Raw genomic sequence first — 19,272 nt, 5'->3', positions numbered from 1 at the left:
GAAGCTTATTAACGACCGTTTAATTACCGGCTGCGATAATTATATCTGGCCGCGTCGATTAAATTCGCTTAAGGGTACCTACATGGCCTGGGAATATCGCAAGGGTCCGATTGAAATTTCGCGAAAATGTTTACGCGAACGTAAAAAAGAGCCAGTCGAGTAATTACGTTTGTTATCAGTTTACAGGGTGAAAGTGCAGTATTGTTTGGTAAATTACATGTAGCTACTAATGAACGTACTGTTTCTCCGCTCTGGATATTTCCAAGGTTTGCTTCCTGCTTTATCCACGTTGATTTCATTCGATACAATCGATTGGTCGTGATTTGTCTATACAAACTATTCATGTCTGACGATAAGATTCTTTCATCAAATCGGTTGAGATATCGTGCAGAAATTGTCTACGGGTTTTTGGACTTTTAAGTTTAGAATCCCGACAAGTGCGTAAATGGCTAATTTTAAATTTGGAAAAAAGCAGCGTAAAGGTTGCCGAAAATAAATTTAGCATCCAGAGAACGTTGAAAACATTCGACATTTCCACACGGAAAGAATTTTATTTTTGAAAGAAGATATTGCGAAAGCTCGGCTGTGAGAATTTTTCAATTGCGGCGCTAATAATTCTCATAGACCTAAAATAATAGAGGAAAGTACGTTGAAATGTACATTTCAGCAATCTCGGTGCAGTTTTATTTGAATAAACGACATTCCATATGCATAAACTTAATAAGTATTTCACGGGTAAACAGCGAACGAAGATAAAGGAAGGGGAAAGATTGGAAATTTGAACAAAAGAGACTTTTAGTGGGATAGCGAAGTTTTGAAATGAGATTTTTTAAATATTTTTTTAACTAAAACGAGCAAACGAAATTATGACAAAAAATTGCAAATTTCTGCTGGATGAGCTTTTAGTAGAATATTGTATATTTTTAGAACGGTTGGAAATTATTTTCGACGTAAAATGAGAATTTTTAATATCCTTTGCGATAAAGTGGCAAACGAGATGAAAATCGAAAATTTTTAGTAAAAGAAAATTCGTAATGGAATATTATGTTACGTTTCACGTTCTGTACGTATAAGGCAAATGAAAATCGAAGAAGATGAAAATACGATATTTCTAATAAAAGAATTTTCGCGAAAATATTTCGTAGCTGTGGAAAATTGAAAATTTAAAAATACGAAAGATTAATAATCTTTGCCTCCAGGGAAATGAAACGTTATTTCTCAAAATTTCCAATTCCAAACATTACCATATACATATGTACATTTTCCACATAAATTACAAATATCACACTTTTCTGTAATAAAATAATACAAACTAATATAGAATAAGAAACGAGTGTATGCTTCCTCGTTGGTTTATCGTTCCTAGTTATTTCACCTATGGATATTATCCGATCGTTACATCGATATTACATCGTCTATTTTATGCTATAAAAAGAAAAAGAAGGAAAAAAGAAAAAATAAAGAGACGAACAGCATAATAAGCCTCAAAAAGAGAAAAGTAGAAGGAGAAAAATATGCTACAGGCTGATAATAAAAGGAACAAGGACTAACGAAAGGCACCGCCTGATGCTGGAAGCAATTTATCTAAACGGTCGCGAGGTCATTCGAAACGAAAGGCAAAGAGTCCATCCGGAATATTACTGGGCATTGGGCGCCATTGCGCTTTGATTCTTTTGTGCGTGGCTCGTGGGACCTCCGTCTTGAGTTATCGAGGCCACTGAGGGCAAAACGAAGCGAAGAAAAAAGAAGAACGCCCGAAGAATGGACGTACTTGGCGATCTACGGAATACGCAGGGACCAAGAGGAAAAGGAGGATGAGTTCCAGCTTTTTTTTTTTTTTCGAGAGTCGCCATTTTCTGCACGGGAAATTTTCAATCGATGAGAACGGAGTCCGTACGACGCGAAAAATGTTAATGAATAAAAGCTTGCTCGAGATTCTTAAATTCGGTCTGCTGGATTCGATCGTTTGAATTACACTTCGAGCAATCAATGCACTTCGACGAAAACTTTGTGAAATTTTGTAAAGTATGTATCTTTGATAATCTTAATGACAATCAATCCTGACGCGGATATATTGAAATTAATAAGTATCGTTTATTTGTCAACGCGTCAATTATTATAATAAGCAATTAGAAAATATAAATAGGTAATTATGGATTGTATCGATAATCGAATTAACATAAGTATCGATAATTATCAATTTTGAAAGGTAAAATATGCATAATATAGGAAAATAGACTCCAAATTGTAGTTTTATCAGTAACGACGATAATAAATAATTTCGAACGCAAAAATACAGAACGTCATTGATTTCGATAGTAATTAACCTGAGTGGCAAATTATACGAGATAATATATTAGAAGAACGCAGAAAATAATTAAACGTAAAGCGTATTTTAAGCGTATCTCCGAAGAAATAATTGGAATGATAAAGCGTAGAATCTAGGATAGTTAAAAATACGTGATAGTAAAAAATACGTAAGATCTGCTTTCATCAGTGTCGTAATTTAAATAATTTAAATAATAAACAAGTTTATTATCAACAAAAATAACAATCGCAGATAATAAATTTATTGAAATAAAATTTCATATCCGAATCTGTATCCAGAATTCATAACTATCTTTTTATCTTCGCTAAATCTCTTACTAAAAGGTAAAGTTCTCCCTACGTTCGAATTTTCCTCATTTTCTATGTCTTCCCGATCCTTCGAAATGATTTATTACGACATCTATTCCGGCATCGAAAAGACACTTCTATTTTTAAGAATATTTTAACAAATTACAGAAAGACTTAAATTAACATTTGACGATCGAAAAGAAATATAATACTCTGCATTTATCTTTCTCGAAAATGTTGATAACCTGACATTCTGATCCGATTGCGGTGGCCACTGGTGAAAATACCAGGTGTCACGAGATTATTGGTGAACGAAGAAAGAAAAGCAGGTCGAAATAGAAGCGGCGGAAAGGCCAGTGAAATCAGGTTGCCACCGAATTAAGCGACGTCCCGGGGTTCGGAAAATAGACGACCCGATACGTGTTCCTTTAATAAAACTTATCAGAGATCGATTTATCATCGTTCGAAAGCACCGGTTAGATACGTTTGCGGCTTTAACTAGCACTTTCCTTGGTTTTTTCATGGGTTTCGCTTCTCCACTCTTCTCCTTCCATATCTTTTTCAACTAACATTAATCAGTAACTTGTAATTATTTCTACACTAATTTACGCTATATACGCGATGTATTATTTCATCAATACATAATTACATCAGAAACTAAGCAACCTTCCTGTATTCTTTACATTTATACTTATATCCATCGAGCTTATATCTATATCTATCTATATTTACCTGTATCTTTACATTAAGTTCATATTTATTAATTCTCAAATATCTGCTTGCACGAACGACCATGAACTTTTGATCACACAATTAAAAAATTCAGTGTGTCGTCAAACTTGAGAATATACCGAAAACCAGAATAGTAAAAGCCAGATTTCATGGATGAATCGTTAGCCGCGATTCGCAATCTCCTCTCTCCGACGGTACAATTGTTTTCGGATTTTCGCCATCCAACAGCGGAATGTCATATCAGAAAATCCGGAATGAAAATGGGAAAGGGACGGACCAATCGACCATGGGGACTTCTGAAACCTGGCCGAAACTTCTGCTTGGCATGTCTGACATATTTCATGCTGGAATGTTTCTCTGCGAATGCACCGGAACGCACACCGCGATTTCCGGGATGCCATCATCAACCCCCGACCGCTATTCTCGTGCGAATAATCACCATCTCTCGATTTTACGGTTCGAACCACTTTTCCATTCGCTTTACCCTCGTCGTGCATGGAAAACACTGTTAATTAACTATCGAGGTTGGTCGGAACGATAGATTTTTCAATAGCACTAGATCGTGGATGAAACGTGAAAAGCGAATGCTTCTGTAGAATCGTGGAGATGTTGGCTTATCGGTGTAAGCAGATTGTATTGAATTCTCTTGAATTATTGCGGTAGGAACGAATAAAAAATTGCAAGAGTTTTGAAGAAAATATGATATCAGAAGACAATAGCGAAAATAGGATATTTTATATACAAAATAGATATTTTTAGCAGATATAACCTAATATTCGTATAAAATATTGTTTTTAGTATAAACTAACGTCGATATTCAAGTACCGATCAGCTTTCTATGTACAAAATCTGTTTCGGTATAACGCAGGCACCGATCTTCGAGTACCAACTTTTTTTAATTAAAAAATCCTCTTCGGTATAAGCAAAGTCAATTTTCGAATACCAACCGACATTTCACTGGAAAAATCCACTGAAATGAAAAGAATGAGAAAAGAATGGACGCCAACCAATTTTGCACGAACTCGCGCCAGAAGCCTCGTCCACGAGAATATCTACGAACATGCCTCGATTCATCAAGTAAATAAGAAACTGGCGAGACTCCTCGAGAGCGGAGAACGAGGAAACTTCTCTTTCGAAAGGTTTGCGTCATCTTTCCGAGATTCGATCGAGAAGAAAAGCTACGAACAATCGACTGTCGACGAGGCAAAGGTGATCGAAGCACGGGGATAACAACGCGGCGGAAGATAAGGTTGCACTTTTGAAATTAGCTCGCCAGGCCGGAAACGACTTTTCTTCGACGAGGCAAGAAAGAAACAGGGTCTCTGGCCGTCGTTGCCGGGGCTTCCGTCGAGCTTAATCGAGAAAATGGCTGAACCGTGGCGCAGTGAAAAGAGGGATAGGCGCGTGATCTCGCGAGATCGGAAGCCATTTATGGTCCCTGATCGACTTAGAATCGTCGACTGCGTGTAATCTGCTTAGACGATGCTATTCTCCGACGTAATTACCGATAGATCGCCTTCTTCATCCCTTACCCGTTGAGGAAATTGCGATTTTCACGGAGCTCCTTCATCGTACATATTCCAAGATCATTTTTAGCTCTTAACGGTCCACCAACTCGCTCATTCTCCAACAAATTACACCTTTCTAATATTAAAATTCTCTTTACTCGCCAAAACGAGGAAAAAGCGTGTACGTTTAAATACGACAGAACAGAAATCTAAATAAAACTCGCCAAATATCCCCAATCATCGATACTTAATCCGAAACCGTATCACAAAGGAAGCCAATTTCACAGTCATTCGCCTGTTAACAACCTTCACGCCCTTAGACTAACGAAACATCAAAAACTTGGAGAAAAAAAACTTCAACGCCCTCGAGCGAGCACCGTCTCAGGGGTCGTCAGCCGAGTTTTTCATCAAAGGAAGAAAGGCCATGACAAAAGAGAGAAGAAAATGACGAAGGTGGAGAAGGAGAAGAAGAAGCAAGCCTGAGGGAGTACTAGAAAAAAAATAATGTACGGTAATTGACTCCGGTCTAACACCTTTAACGAGACTTACGCGTGAACCCTTTCATTCGATGGGGTGAAATCCACGCGAATGAGTGACGCAGCATCGTGACCATTTGTGGATAATGGGACGGAACGAGGCGGAAAATGGCACATCAAAAAGAAACTGGGACAAAGGAGACCAGCCGGTTGTCCACCTAATAAAGCAAAGTGGCTAACGATACCCAAGATGTTAGGGCTGATTTTCATCAGGTGTCCCTTCAGACGCCATTTATCTTTTATTATATTTTGCGAAGAAGCTGCTTTTTCACAATTCTGCTATTTTTAGCTAAATTAATCCTTTCACCGAAGATTTCAGACTTTTGCAGACTAACGTTCATATTCAGCAAATAACACACAGTAACAGTCTGGCAAGTATATCGTAGAGTGATACGATATCGGTGTTTGGCATCGATAGTGGCACGAATCTAAAAAGTTTCTGCTTTTATCGAATGGAACATTATCGCGCTATTCTTATTACGCAAAACAGTATATTTGTAATTCGATCGGTTTCGCGTCGCAAAATTATTATTTATACCGCTATCAACCTGGTCTTAGTTTTACGACACTGAATTCGGTTGTTTCGTGACGCTACAAGTGGAAGGTTCTACCGCTGTCGCGAATATCGGCGTATCTTTCGTTAAATCAACGTTACAATGTCGTTGAAACGATTCGCGAAGATGTCTTTGTAAATTTTAAAAAATCTCTCGCGTAAAATTTACATATTTTTGGATGAAACGAATCCTTAGATAAAGATGAAAGGTTAGATAGAAAAAGAATTTAGTCCAACTACGTGCCACGTAGGAAAGAAGTTCGTATACAGTTGACATGTATCTGGATGATTTTCGCGAGAACGATGACGAAGCGGATCGTTAACTGCAAAGGAGAGACAGACGAGAACAACGGGGGATTCGGTGACAAAGCCGGCCGCGTTCTTCGCTTTTACTTTGAAAACATACACGTTCTACTTTCCGACGCTCTATACGTTCGCCGCCGTTTCATAGCATCGCCGAAAAAGAGCGCGAAATTGTTAGCGGCCCACGAATATTCACAAAATTGCCAACGACAGCTAAATAATTAGTACTTTAATTAACACTTTTAGGTCTTCTGGCGAAGCTGCTATCCTAATCAAATATTCTTCCTATGTATAAAATGCCGTTAAATCGTAATTTTCGCAATTGGCCGTGTACAAATTGAGATTATCGTTAAAAATGTGATACAAATTAATCTCACAGTCTCTAAAAATTTCTAGAAGATAAGACGGTCAATTTTTACAAAATTTCTACATTCTACGTACTATTATTATAAAAAGATTTATAATAAATTAATTTATTCTTGGGAAATAAATCGCGTCGTAGAAAGAAACTTGGATTTCTAACATTATTATAAGCAATAGGTATAAAATGCACGTCGACTAACCGCAACCAAGTAAAATATTGCGAATTGTCGTAACACCTAATTGTCGTCATACCTAGGGAAGGCCTTGTGCAATCCATTTCAACTTAACGTAGCAAATATCAGTAACAAAAGACAAGAATCGAAATCTTTGAACCATCCCGTGGCTGACAAACTCTTGCCCCTTTTTTCCCTCCACTTTTTCCAGTCATGCAGCCGAATGATTAACGAGGGTTGCAAGTTTTGATGCACCCGGTGCACGTGCATCATCCACAGAGCTTACGAGCAGCTCACACAGCTGCCTCTATTCGCCTAAACTTCCGACATTTTTTCGCTCCTCTCACGTCACGCCTGACTGACAATAATAAATATTTCCCTCTGCCACCCTTTACCCTCGTCGACATCGCCAAGTTTTCCTTTTTTCACTCTCGGTCACCAGGGAAAACGTATTTTTTTTTCAACAAGGTTGATACGAACGATACACTAAATCAGACAAAACGGCGATTTTTTACAGGGATTTTACGATATTTAACCGCATCGTGATACGAAGAACATCTATTTTTATTAAATTTACACAGTTTGTTTAAGAAATTGTATGGTTTGATAAAAAAAAAAAAAACTGTGTTTTCTTTCGACTCGTTGCCATTTCTACGATCGTTAAAATTTTTGCAAAATCCTATGCTATACTTTACCTCGTAGATTTCAGTTTATGAACCGAAAAGAATTTTCTACTTTAAACTTTTCAATTTTCGCAGGGAGATGTGTTCTACCAGAAGAAACATAATATCGACATTTTGGAATATTTTTTCTAGAAACATTGGAGGCAAAGCTGGAAACTGAACTAATACTAAATCGAAAAAATCTGGACATTTTGTCTTATAATCGTTTACGAAAGAAATTCTCAAACTACATACACCTATTTTCAGGATCTGAAAATCGTTTTATCGTAACCTTCGATGCATCGTGTCATCTTTACACATAACATTTTATTCTTCTATTAACGGAACAGTTTATTATTTCATCATCGTCACATTTCCAATTTTATTTTACTTTTCCTTAACTTCGTCAAAGATGGCCGCATAATTAATGTTGCTTTGCGACCAACAGGTGTGTCCGATTAATTTCCCTCGACCCGAGGCACAATTTATTATCACCTTTTTGCGGTTAACGTGACATAGGATGAATATTTCACCGTGCATTCCCATACCCCGTTAAGTATTTCATTTCAATTTCTGATCATTTTTTCCAGCTACGATTCTGAAAGTGTAAAAGTGGAAATTGGTTATCGTCGAAGCTGGAATATGACTGACGGAGTGATATTTTTGCAAAGCTGTCATAGTTCGAAATTTCCACAGCAGGACAGTGAAAAATAGATACGATTTTTTGACAGAGACATGGAACGATTGGTTAATCCTGTCAGGTGTATTTTCAGCGCAGAAGGGTACAATTTTTGAACGTGTTTTCGTTTGAACGAATGAACCTCGTTTAATGATTGGAGCTTAACTATCCTCTTCGAGAACAAATTTTTCCATTCGGAGTTAAAAATCAAATTTTTATTCAAATTCTTTATTCTACTCCACCCTTACCTTCTAATTAAATTATTTTATTTCTTCGTAACAGTATCACGAGTTTATTTTAATTCCGGACGAACTAGGTCATTCGTGCTGACGATTACGAAGATGGTGCAGGTCTAAAACTTGTTTGAAAGTTGGATTTTTCATTTACTTTATGTTCCATCGATCTATATCGCAGCGAAGATAATATACAAAAAATTTTGCATGAAAAATATTTGACTTAAGTCACTTTCATAGTTGCTGGCACGTTTCAATTTTATATTTTGATCGATTTATCTGTTTCCCAAAGAATTTTTTGTTCCCCAACTTCGACAATATTACTTTTCCGCGAAGCTACACGTTTCCCTCTTCCTCCCATTCGGAGAACAGAAAACCAGCCTACATCTAACGGAAATTCGGACGCACAGGTGTATTTGAAACCGGAGCAGAGAGATGCCAGGTCCTCTGACCTACTCGATCTTTCGCTTCCCAACAGAAATTTTTCGCCGAAAGGACGAAAAATTCATCAAAGCTATAGGATCGCTTTTCCCTCGAAATACGTTATTTTTCAACTTGTTTTTATCCTGACCTGGCTCAATTATTCCAACAACATGGTATGCCTTTGCCCTTGTCCAACATCCATCCGCGATTTGTAATGTTTGAAGATGGAACAAGCGATTTCTGAATAGAGATCGTATCTCTCCTGTGCTCCATCTTGTGAATATATTTCTACTTTTTACGCTTTTGGAAAAAGACCTGGTGATTTATCGAATAAAAAAGAGATATCATTCTACAAACGAGTTTTAACGTCGTTACATCGTATTCCCTAATTGTTTTCTCTCTTCGAGTTACTTTCACCTACGAACGCAATTTCTTGAGGTTTTAAAAATATCCACGTATTTTTTTAACGATTGAAAAAACAAATTTAGGACAGTAAACTCAAAAGAATAAGAATGATCGAGCTGTTCGACGAATTCGAGATGCTTGAGATATTTCGCTCGAAAAATTTAAGTTTAATAATTAATTTCTGTTGCCACTTACCTTCTTGGCGTCATTGTTGTTGTCGGCCGCGTGATGTGGTTGTGGACTCATTGCAGCACCATTGCTAACTGCTCCGCTTTGCGACAGAAGCTCGTCGCTACCCCTCTGCAACAATAAGAGAGACCAACAAACGTCAATATACGAACGAAAACCGTTTCAACGTAAATTCAAACTATTTTCACGACATAGTTCAATAAATATTCGTTTCCTAACACTACCCTAATACACTAAGTTCAAAATTCTTCCGCTTTTAAAAAATGAACCTTTCCATCCCAAATTCAAATTCAGACCACTTCCAAATACAGTCAAACAAGACTTGCTCCTAAATGATCTACGTCCGAATAAAACTCTCTATTGAAAATCCATGACGGAAAACCTTTCATCTTTAATCCCAATTCAGATCGCTTTAACAACACGGTCGAACTAAAAATTTTGGTGTCCACCGTGACGGACAACGCGTTGAGTCTAACTCGGTGCGCTTCTCGTACCGCAATCGGCAAAAAATTCGCTTGCCAATCGCATGAACACCGAGAATCAAGACCCCAGCAAAGCCCTCTCTCTTCAAATCCAAAACCACTCCAATCCCCTTCTCTATTCCCAACCTAACCTTAAACCTCTCTGGCAAGAAACCAGCCAGCTTGCCGCTTATACGAGTCCCCAGGTGTATTATTAAAATCCTTCCAACTCCGTAAACACGTTTAACCGGCGATTCTCCGCGGTAACAGGATCAAGAGTCTCAGTCCCTGAGTCTAATTCCTCGAGCTGATCCCTCAAAGGAAACGCGACGATAAACGGGATACTCGCGTGTGCTCGATCGCGAGACCTACGATCCGATCGCTGGAGGCTCACAAACCAAGGAAACCTCATGGTGGATGCCCTGGATGGAAGTATGGCGACCTTTCAACGAGGAAAATACGCAGCTCCAGCTTCGAGATAATTCATAAGCTCGAGAGAGAGAGTGAGAGAGAGAGAGAGAGAGAGAGAGAGAGCAGGTCTGCCAGTCACCAGCTTTGGAGAGACAGAATGCTAGATCAAAGAGTCCCGCAGGATCACGCTTGCGAGCGGGTAAGAAAAGACGCGACTCCATGGATCTGAGAGTTGAAAACCCTTTGACGAATATTTATGGAAATCCTTCTTCTGGTCTTTAGTCGATAAGATGCTCTGGTGGTTGCATAGATGGAGATCTCTCGGCTCTTGTCTTGCCACAGCGAACTTCTTTCAGAACAGTAGACAATCGATATACACTAGAGTTACTTTAGAACTTAAAGACGTCGAGATGACCAATTTGTAACTTTGTACGGATATTCTATAGATTTACAGCGACGCATTCTGGAGGCGTTGAATGATCTTTTATAAAATATATGCAAAGCTTTATATACTTTTTCATATAACTTCCATTTTCGTTGAACGAAGTGTAATGGGCAAAATGTTTATACAATGATAAAGTGTTTGGAAATATTTAAATTTTAATTGTATGCTTTTGTGGTTATGTGTTATCAAGTTTACTTTTAGTTTTATTTTATGTTCGTGAACAATGTAAAACCAGGTCCAATTTCTAGGTCATCAGGACGAAATAAATAAATTCATATACCTTTCATTTCAGTTTCTTTGATACAATTTTACGCTTAATTTTAGTCGTCGGTAGTTCTAACGTTGATCTCATGTATTTTTATGTATTTTTCGTACACATGAAAATTGATTCCTGCAACATTGCTAAAGTTAGATTTAACGAAGTGTAAATCACTTTAGAAACGAGTTCTTCGATCCTCCTTCGGTAAACGCAAGAGAGCGATTTTTTTCAATTTTAGTAATTTCGCTTCTGTCTTGTAATTTCCTAAAAGTTCATGCAATCCGTTCGCCATTCACTGAACCACGAAGCCCATCAAAGATCTCGATCCGGTCCGCGGATGAGTGGAGAGAATTGAAAGACGAGAATCGGGAAACCTCTCTTCCGAAGATTCCATAATCCATAGATTCGCGGGAAGTAAATAATAGAGTAGGTCCGGTGGTGGTTTGGTTGCGCCGGATATCAGCCAAAGGATGAAGCTACCGCCGTATATCCGGCGAATATATGAAACTCTCCTTCCTTCGTTTCTCCGCGTCGTAAGACGCTCTTAAAGAAGAGTTTTCCTTCTTCCACAGAGTCGGCTATGTTGTTGTATAATTGTATTTTATTTCTACTACAATTGATGTCGTCTTCTTCCTTACAAACCCCTCGACCATAGGAGAGAAAATCCTTCCAAATAGTCCATTTGTCAGAAATCTTATTTCAGTAAAATTATCACAAGTTAGTAGACGAAACGATAACTACGAAACAAACGGAACTACCTAAACCGTCTCTTCTCCATAATTATTATAATAAATCATTATAAGAAGAAGGGTTTTTCGTTACAGAAAATGCTTTCTGAGCAACCTCGATCACACCTTGGTCTATTCAAACCACTCGGAACCCTCGCAAACGACCACAGACCTTCAGAAAATACAAGCTTGAACGCCTCTATTCTTGGTTACATAACGTACACGTGCAGACAAAAACCGAAAATCAATGATCGTGTAAGGCCTCCGTTCGTCGAACCACTTCAAACAAGTCGAAAATCTCAAGAAACCAAATTCAAACGTCACTATCCTCGATGAAACAAGGCACACGCGTACTGAAATACGAAGAATTTGCTCGCAATTTCTCGGACGCTTAAAGTCTGGATCTCACGTGTCCGACGAGGCGCATAAAATCGTCTCACGATCGTCTGGCCAGCTGTCTGCAGTCCCTTCGGAGGGTCTTCGCCGGTTGACAAAGCAATTTCACGACCGAGCTGCAACGCGATCCGATGAGTTTCCTCACAACCCACCTCTCTCTCTCTCTCTCTTGCTCTTTCTCACCCCTGCGGTTATTTGCTGGAGGATTCGCGCGACTCGCATTAATTGCAGGGCAAACACGCGGTGCGCTCCGCTTGCTTGACAATTTGCTCGACGACATAGCTAACTGGGCCACGTTTCCGGCCCGTTACGAGTTAAGTTAGGGTGGACAATGGATCCTCTCTCTGACAGCCATGTTGGTCGTTGCGGGTTAATTGGTCTTTTTGGTACTTTCCGGAGATTTGTTTGACTAGCTCACTTTGGGATAATAAGAATGTTTTTGTGGAGATGTTTTGGATCCGTGTAATGTCGTTGAAATTTTGGAAGCCTCTTTTGTTTTAGAATTTTTATAATTTTGTTTTATTTGTGACATTTCAGGGTTATTATTTCGCTTTTGTAATTTTAGGAATTTATTTCAGGAATGTATTTATCGCGTGATGTTTTTTTTGGATATAAATAAAATTGAATATTAACGATAAAGTGATATTGTTGCGTTCAATTGTTTTGTTGAACTATGAACATAGAAGACAGAAGCTGTTGGTTAATGCAAATATAATGAAAATTCAAAGATATACGCTTTCAAGCTTCCACGATCTAATCATTATCAAAAACAAAGAAGCTTAATTTCCGACATCGATCTCAAATTCGAAACTTCAAACCGCAGAACCAAAATCTATCCTCCCGCGCTCCGCAAGATTCAAAACCAGAGTCCCGAACTACAAAATCAAAACCGAAATATCCTTCGATCGACGGGAAATCTCTTTCAACAAATTACGGACTTCACCAAATCTTTTCAAATTACGTCAAACGTCTCCTAATATAAGCAATTCCGCGACAATTTCGCAAAGTCCACCAAAAATAGAACTTTTTATGGAATTAACAAAGAAACATCTATCGAATTCGATGAAAATCCCGTAAAACTTGCCCCTAAAATCGCGACAAGATGATGGATCGTGCCAGACGATCGAACTACCCTCGTGAAAGTGAGTTTTCACGCGAAATCTTTCGAAGAGGCTGTCGAGGATGAGCGTGGCTACACTTTGAGCCGGTGAAATAATATTAGCTCGAGATAGTCCTCGCGATAAGACGCTGCAACACAGAGCCGGTTATCGTTTTTCAAGATGGATGGCTCTGGTACCGCGTCACCGGGATTCGTGTATCGTTCCGGCAGACGCGTATAGGTACCTGAGAGGATCTTTCGTGTCTGGAATTCTTTGGAAAATTGCGTAGGGATAAGCTAGTTGTACTTGGAATATCGCCCTTCTTTTCTTTTTTTCGAGGGTTTTGGGGATTTCGTCGTGGCGATAGTGAAAGAAGACGCAAATTCTTTTCTGAAATAATAATAATAATAAAAAAAAATTAACAAATTTGATACAATCACTGCGAACGTTCAGAATAAAAAAATACCCTTCTCGGAATAGAAAAAGACTTGGAGCAAAACTTCCAATTTTCTGACCTATTTGATACATCAGGACCATCAACTACAATACATAAATCACGTTGAAGCATATCAAGCATATGGTTCACGACACGCTATGTGAAAATACAGTTACGTTATGGTCGGAAGGTCAACAATCAAGCTATCGAAGAAACGGACAGGAAGGGTTGTTCCTACCCTCCGGCACAAACGGATCGTGATCCAATTCTAGCTTGACCAGCAGGCTGCCAGAATCAAGAGTAGATCATTTCGTGTTACTACGACATTGTGTCCAAGATTCAGCGTCTATTTGTCTCTTTATTCAGTCATCGATTTCTTATGGAGGCAGTGATATAGCGAACGATGTAACACAGAATATTAGAAATATAACGATACTCGTTGGCATAGTCGTTGCTTCGTGTTTGACGATCGGGAATCGTCAAGTTGAAAACCTTAAAACAGAAACTACTTTTAAATAAATAAAACCTAATAATAAATCGACAGATCAAGAAACCAGGCCGTAATAATACACCGTAAACTGTAACAATAAAACCAAAAACTAAGAAATCCATTATTATCAGATCATTACATTACATTATGTTATTGAATTAAAAAATTCAGGATTAAGAACGTAAAATTCACTATCCATAACAAGATCTCTGATTGATCGTCGAGATCAAGTCCGAAACCAAAAATCGAAGAACGTTAAATAACAAAGTTGCCCAAATCAACCCTTTCTCAAAGCCTAGAACCGAAAAAGGAAAGGAGGCAAAAGGGAAGATCCAGAAGTAAAGAAGGAAAGGGGAAAGAAGAAGAAAAAAAATTGGAAAACGACGAGAATTCGAGTCAGCGAGCCAGATAACCGAATGAAGATTTGTATGAGCCGGAAGATTTGTGTCAGCCTGTCGTGATTTTCATCGAGCCCCTTCTCTGGAGCAAATGACGCGGAAACAGGGCAGAAATTAAAGCCGCTCGTTAGGGTGAAAACGCTTCGAGCCGATGCAATGGGGGGAGCGCCATTCACCCGCGAACACCGATTCGATATTCGAGATACAAAGAGAACCGAGAAAGAAAGAGAAGAAAGTGGATCGTGCCTCGCGATTCCTGCTTGCCATATTAAATTGGATCAACTTGCGATCAGAGAATACGTCTCGTGGAATTTATTTCGTCGTCTCTTCTTACGACGCTGGTAGTTTCTCTCGTCTTTTTATTATATTTAATAGTCCTTTCCAATCCTGGCAAATTCACTGTTTCTGTGAGTTACAGGATGTTTTCGTCGAGTTCTAGCAAGTTTGAGCGACGATTTCACGATGATTCTGTATTGTAGATTATTGATTTGCCCTTTCAGTTAATCTTCGAATTTTTAATTATTCTATTCTATTTTGGGCCATTATTATTCATATATTTAGGAACTGATTTATTAAGTGATATCTTCGCATAGACACCATGATCGTTAAATAATTCTTTAGCGATTTGAAAAATTACTTGTAACCTGTAAAATTAGCTTCTTTATAGTTTATTCAAAAATATATTCAAAAGATTCTTTAATTCGAACGATGGTAGACTTTAGCGTTGTCCCATATCGAAAAATCTCTTTCGCGAGAGAAAATCAAACTTTGATCACAGACTGGCGTAAAAATTATTTATCCGTTGTCGCAGTTTAAATTCTCGTTAACATTCATCACGAATGAAAATTTCTACGATGAAACACCCTCTTCTACCCTCGCATACGCGGACATTATCAGCAATCGATGCCAGATAAACACAAAATTGAGGGGAAACATTGAATTGCAAAACCGATCGAGTAGGGAAATTTCGTCCTCGATATTTATTCAACAATTCTTCTCCCCCCCCCTCCTTTTTTTTGTATTTTTCATCTCGTTGTACGAAGTATAAATAACGCGAAACAGAAACTCGAGTTAACGACGTCCACTATCGAACCAACTGGTAGCCATACTTTCGTAATCATTTCATAATTAAATATGCATCTTGCTCTGCTCGCGAAACACTCGTGTTTATGGGTTAATGAGGTTGATTAGAAGGTTCCATCTTAATTGGTACATCGAGCTAGACTGGCGGTTTCCTTTCTAATTTTCTACATTCCACCATCTATGAACGTATTATGGAAGTTGTGGGGTTAAAATATAGTAAGAACGTAGAGACGCGAAACACAGAAATATGATACAAAAAGAGAAAAAGTATAAAAATACGAAGATGCAAATATACCAAAAAATATAAAAATTATAAAACAAATAATAAACTTAAAGAATTGCAAAATATCGAAAATCCATAATTTAGATATGTAAAGCGTAGAGATTGGAGAAACGTGAAGTAACGTAGAAATACATAAATGCAAAGACCCACGAAGGTGCAGCAACGTAGTAAATTCCTGAAGTGGAGAAACATTAAAACAAAAATAATTAATACTCGAAATGTAAATCTGGAAATGTTGCATGGAAAACAATTCCTCGTTCATTAACTTCCCAACAACTCTACGCTTAATGACACAAATTACACTTTCGTATTTTCAATCGACCAATTAAACACATTTATATTCCACATTCAATTTTCCTGAACTTCGAGCACAGTCGAACATTTTAAAAAACCAATTAAAACACAATATAATAACAACGAACGAAAAAAGAGATTGTAACAAAAAAAAAAAAAAAAAAAAAACGGAAAGAAAAAGAGAAAGAAAGAGAATCATCCTCGCGTTTCTGTATGCCATCATTGTGAACTACAACATCACGTTCGCCATCTCGAAGCTCAATTTCCCCCATTATACGCGCCCTCAATTGAAACAATCAAAATCAAAGTTCCATTCTCTGCTACATAATTTCCCTCTCGCAAATTTCAATCTATATCGCTACCTTTTAACGTTACGAAACTATAATATCAACCCTTTCATTGATCCCAATTAAAATTCTAGCTGACGATATGGCCATTAACGCGCGATTAAAAATAATACACTCGTACATTGAATATTTTTGTATATACGAGCTTCTTACAAGACAAACCGATTCACTTCACTTTTTACTCATTTCTTAAGTCTATTACGTAAGTACAGGTTCAAAAGTTACAGACGCAGAACCTAGAATGTATGATTTTCTACGATAACGTTGGTTTAATTGTAAAACTTTCCAATTCCATTTCTATATACTCTATATTTGTTATCAAGGCATTTAATAAATAGAATTTCAAGTACACAATTTGTTCGATAAATTCAAACGTTATGAACCTACGAGCTTAAAAATAATTTTATACGTATATCCCGCAATAATGTCAATTTAATCGTACAATAAGACCTTGAACTAGAATAACACGCTAAAATAGCACGCAACCGTTCTTTGTCGTAACAGAAATTCGTAAAAATCTGAAAATTTTAGAAGGCCGTTTCTCATTTTCTCGTTGCTCGGTCGCGAAAGTATCGCGCTTTAAAAAATGTCCTCGGACAGATGGATTTACGCGCGTTTCCGCTCGCATAACGACACGTGCCGGAGGAAGAATTCCTTTCAGTTGTGTTATTTTTTCCTCTCCTCCACTTTCATTTTTTTTCTTTCTTTTTGCCCTTTCGACACGCATTTTCAGTCCCGCTACTTTACTTCGCTCCTCCCCTCTGTGTTTTATTACTCTTTTCTCCTTTTCTTCTTCCTTTTTTTTTTTCGTTTTTCGTCGAAAGAGAAAGAAGGGAAAAGCCGGCAAACTCACTTTGTAACGCCGGTAGCTTTGTTGCTGAAACTGAATCACGGCCAGATCGCCGGGCAAATGAAGCGAGCATCGTTCCTTTCTGTTTTTTAATACAGCGTGACGCGAGCGGGAAACAAAGGGACGAGTTAACGACGCTGAAAAACGACGAATTCTCTGGACACTGCACAGAAATGCTCGCCCACGCACGTGCGGGGGTGTTCGTTAGCGGAAAATTTGGATTTTGTTTCATTTGCAATCCGCGACGGCTATTTTTACGGCTATTACTAGTTGCAGAACATTCGGTGTAATTTCTTTATTGGATTATCGATTTTAGTGGCAGTGTTTCGTTTGTTTTGCGTACGCGGAATTTAATTGGGATTATGAAATTGGGCGAGATTGCGATTTACCAAGCGGTTGGACTTTTGTTTTCAATTTTTACTTCCTGTTACAGCGTATAACGATCGTTCTTATTTTCTTACGATCATCTCGATCGTCTTCGCATATAAACATCTTCCACTTCTCTCTGACTACCCGCATGATTTTCGAAGGATTTGACGATCATTCGTACGAGGATAAAATTTTCTTAATTATTCTCCGAGATGTCAGTCTAATATCGTAATCATTGGAGAAAGCATTCAGACAAGGGATGTTGACGAAAACGAAAAGCAGCGTCGACGTTTCGGCAAGTTTCTAACAGAGACTGGAATAGAGGAAATGTAGTAACACGGTGTAAAGCAATTATAATCCATGCTGTTAGACTGCCGCGAATCTGACAAGACCGCGAACAGTTTGCTGGAGAACGACGATGACGAGGGTATACGCGCCTCGAGAACGCACTTGATCGGACAAACTTATCGAAAGTAATGGAAGAATTTTTGCGCAACTTCCTACGATAATATTTATCGTAATTTAAATTTGAGATCAATTCTTTAAAGACCAATTGTGTTCCAACTGGGTCGTATCACGTTTGCAATTTGTTTCACGTTCCAGTTACAGAACTTGCAGGTTTCATTGAAACTGTTCTAGTTACGTTTGAGTTATGAATGATCACTGACCTCCGACTTTCTACCGGACATTATAATTCAACGAAAACTGATCAGCTACGGGCGAACAAAATTTCACCAACAAATTTTTCCAACAAACACAGAGATATTACACCAAAATAACGGACCAAGAGTAGAATTGAATGCAAATTTACTCTCATATCGAAGGCTCTTCGAATATCCATCGACAAGTTTCAAACACAAAATTTCCACCCTTCCACAGATCGCCGAGAGAAGAGAATCCTAAAGAACAGGTCCCCAAACATCCAAATTTGTTGGTTTCCGACAAACCGCGTTTCAATGTTAAAATAAATCACATTTCCAAACATCCAAACCTCTGCTCCTCGAACATCCACAAATCCTTTAAAACGAAACAATACGAAAGAACATCCCCCCTAAAGGAACTATCTGTCTAAACGTTAAGCGAATTAATTAGCGAAAATTCGTGGGACGTGGAGCAAAATTCCAGGTTTTTAACCGACTGGTTTGGTTTCGACGTTCCAAGAGTGGTTTATTGAGGTTCCCTGAAGCAAGCGTTGGATCTGCAATTGAATATCGTTACCGCGATTCGGTCCGGTGATATTTTCTTCGAGGACTAGGCCGATTGTTTCACGATTCCTATTCAGGCCGGTTCAACGGTTTCGCGGTTTATTGGGATTACCTGGTCTTCTCGTTGTTTTACAGACGATTGTGGCGGAACATCGTAATTGAGTATTGTTATACCGAGTTGTTCGGTGATAGTTTCCTTTCGAGACGAGGAATATCGATCCGATCCAAGCTCAACAAGTTCATCCTCCGGTGTAACTGACTCCAGTCTTTGTCGTCTCGGGGGCTTCTGTGTTTCAGTTTTCGATCCATCCTTTGGACTTCTTAATGAATTATTAAGTCTCG

The 19,272-nt window shown here is 38.3% G+C and overlaps 1 protein-coding gene across 16 annotated transcripts in view; it reads right to left on the bottom strand.

Moving 5' to 3' along the window:
• Positions 1 to 19,272, bottom strand: part of LOC126874833 (polypyrimidine tract-binding protein 2) — a 419,953-nt gene that overhangs the window by 116,178 nt on the left and 284,503 nt on the right. For all 16 annotated transcript variants that reach the window (XM_050637314.1, XM_050637319.1, XM_050637315.1 and 13 more), the window contains one exon: positions 9,382 to 9,486. In XM_050637314.1, the coding sequence (XP_050493271.1) occupies positions 9,382 to 9,486 (105 nt within the window). The remainder of the gene's footprint in view (positions 1 to 9,381; positions 9,487 to 19,272) is intronic.

The sequence above is a fragment of the Bombus huntii genome, chromosome 16 (assembly GCF_024542735.1).
Source record: "Bombus huntii isolate Logan2020A chromosome 16, iyBomHunt1.1, whole genome shotgun sequence".
Classification (NCBI taxonomy): Eukaryota; Metazoa; Arthropoda; class Insecta; order Hymenoptera; family Apidae; genus Bombus; species Bombus huntii.
This window is presented reverse-complemented; position numbering and strand designations above follow the sequence as displayed.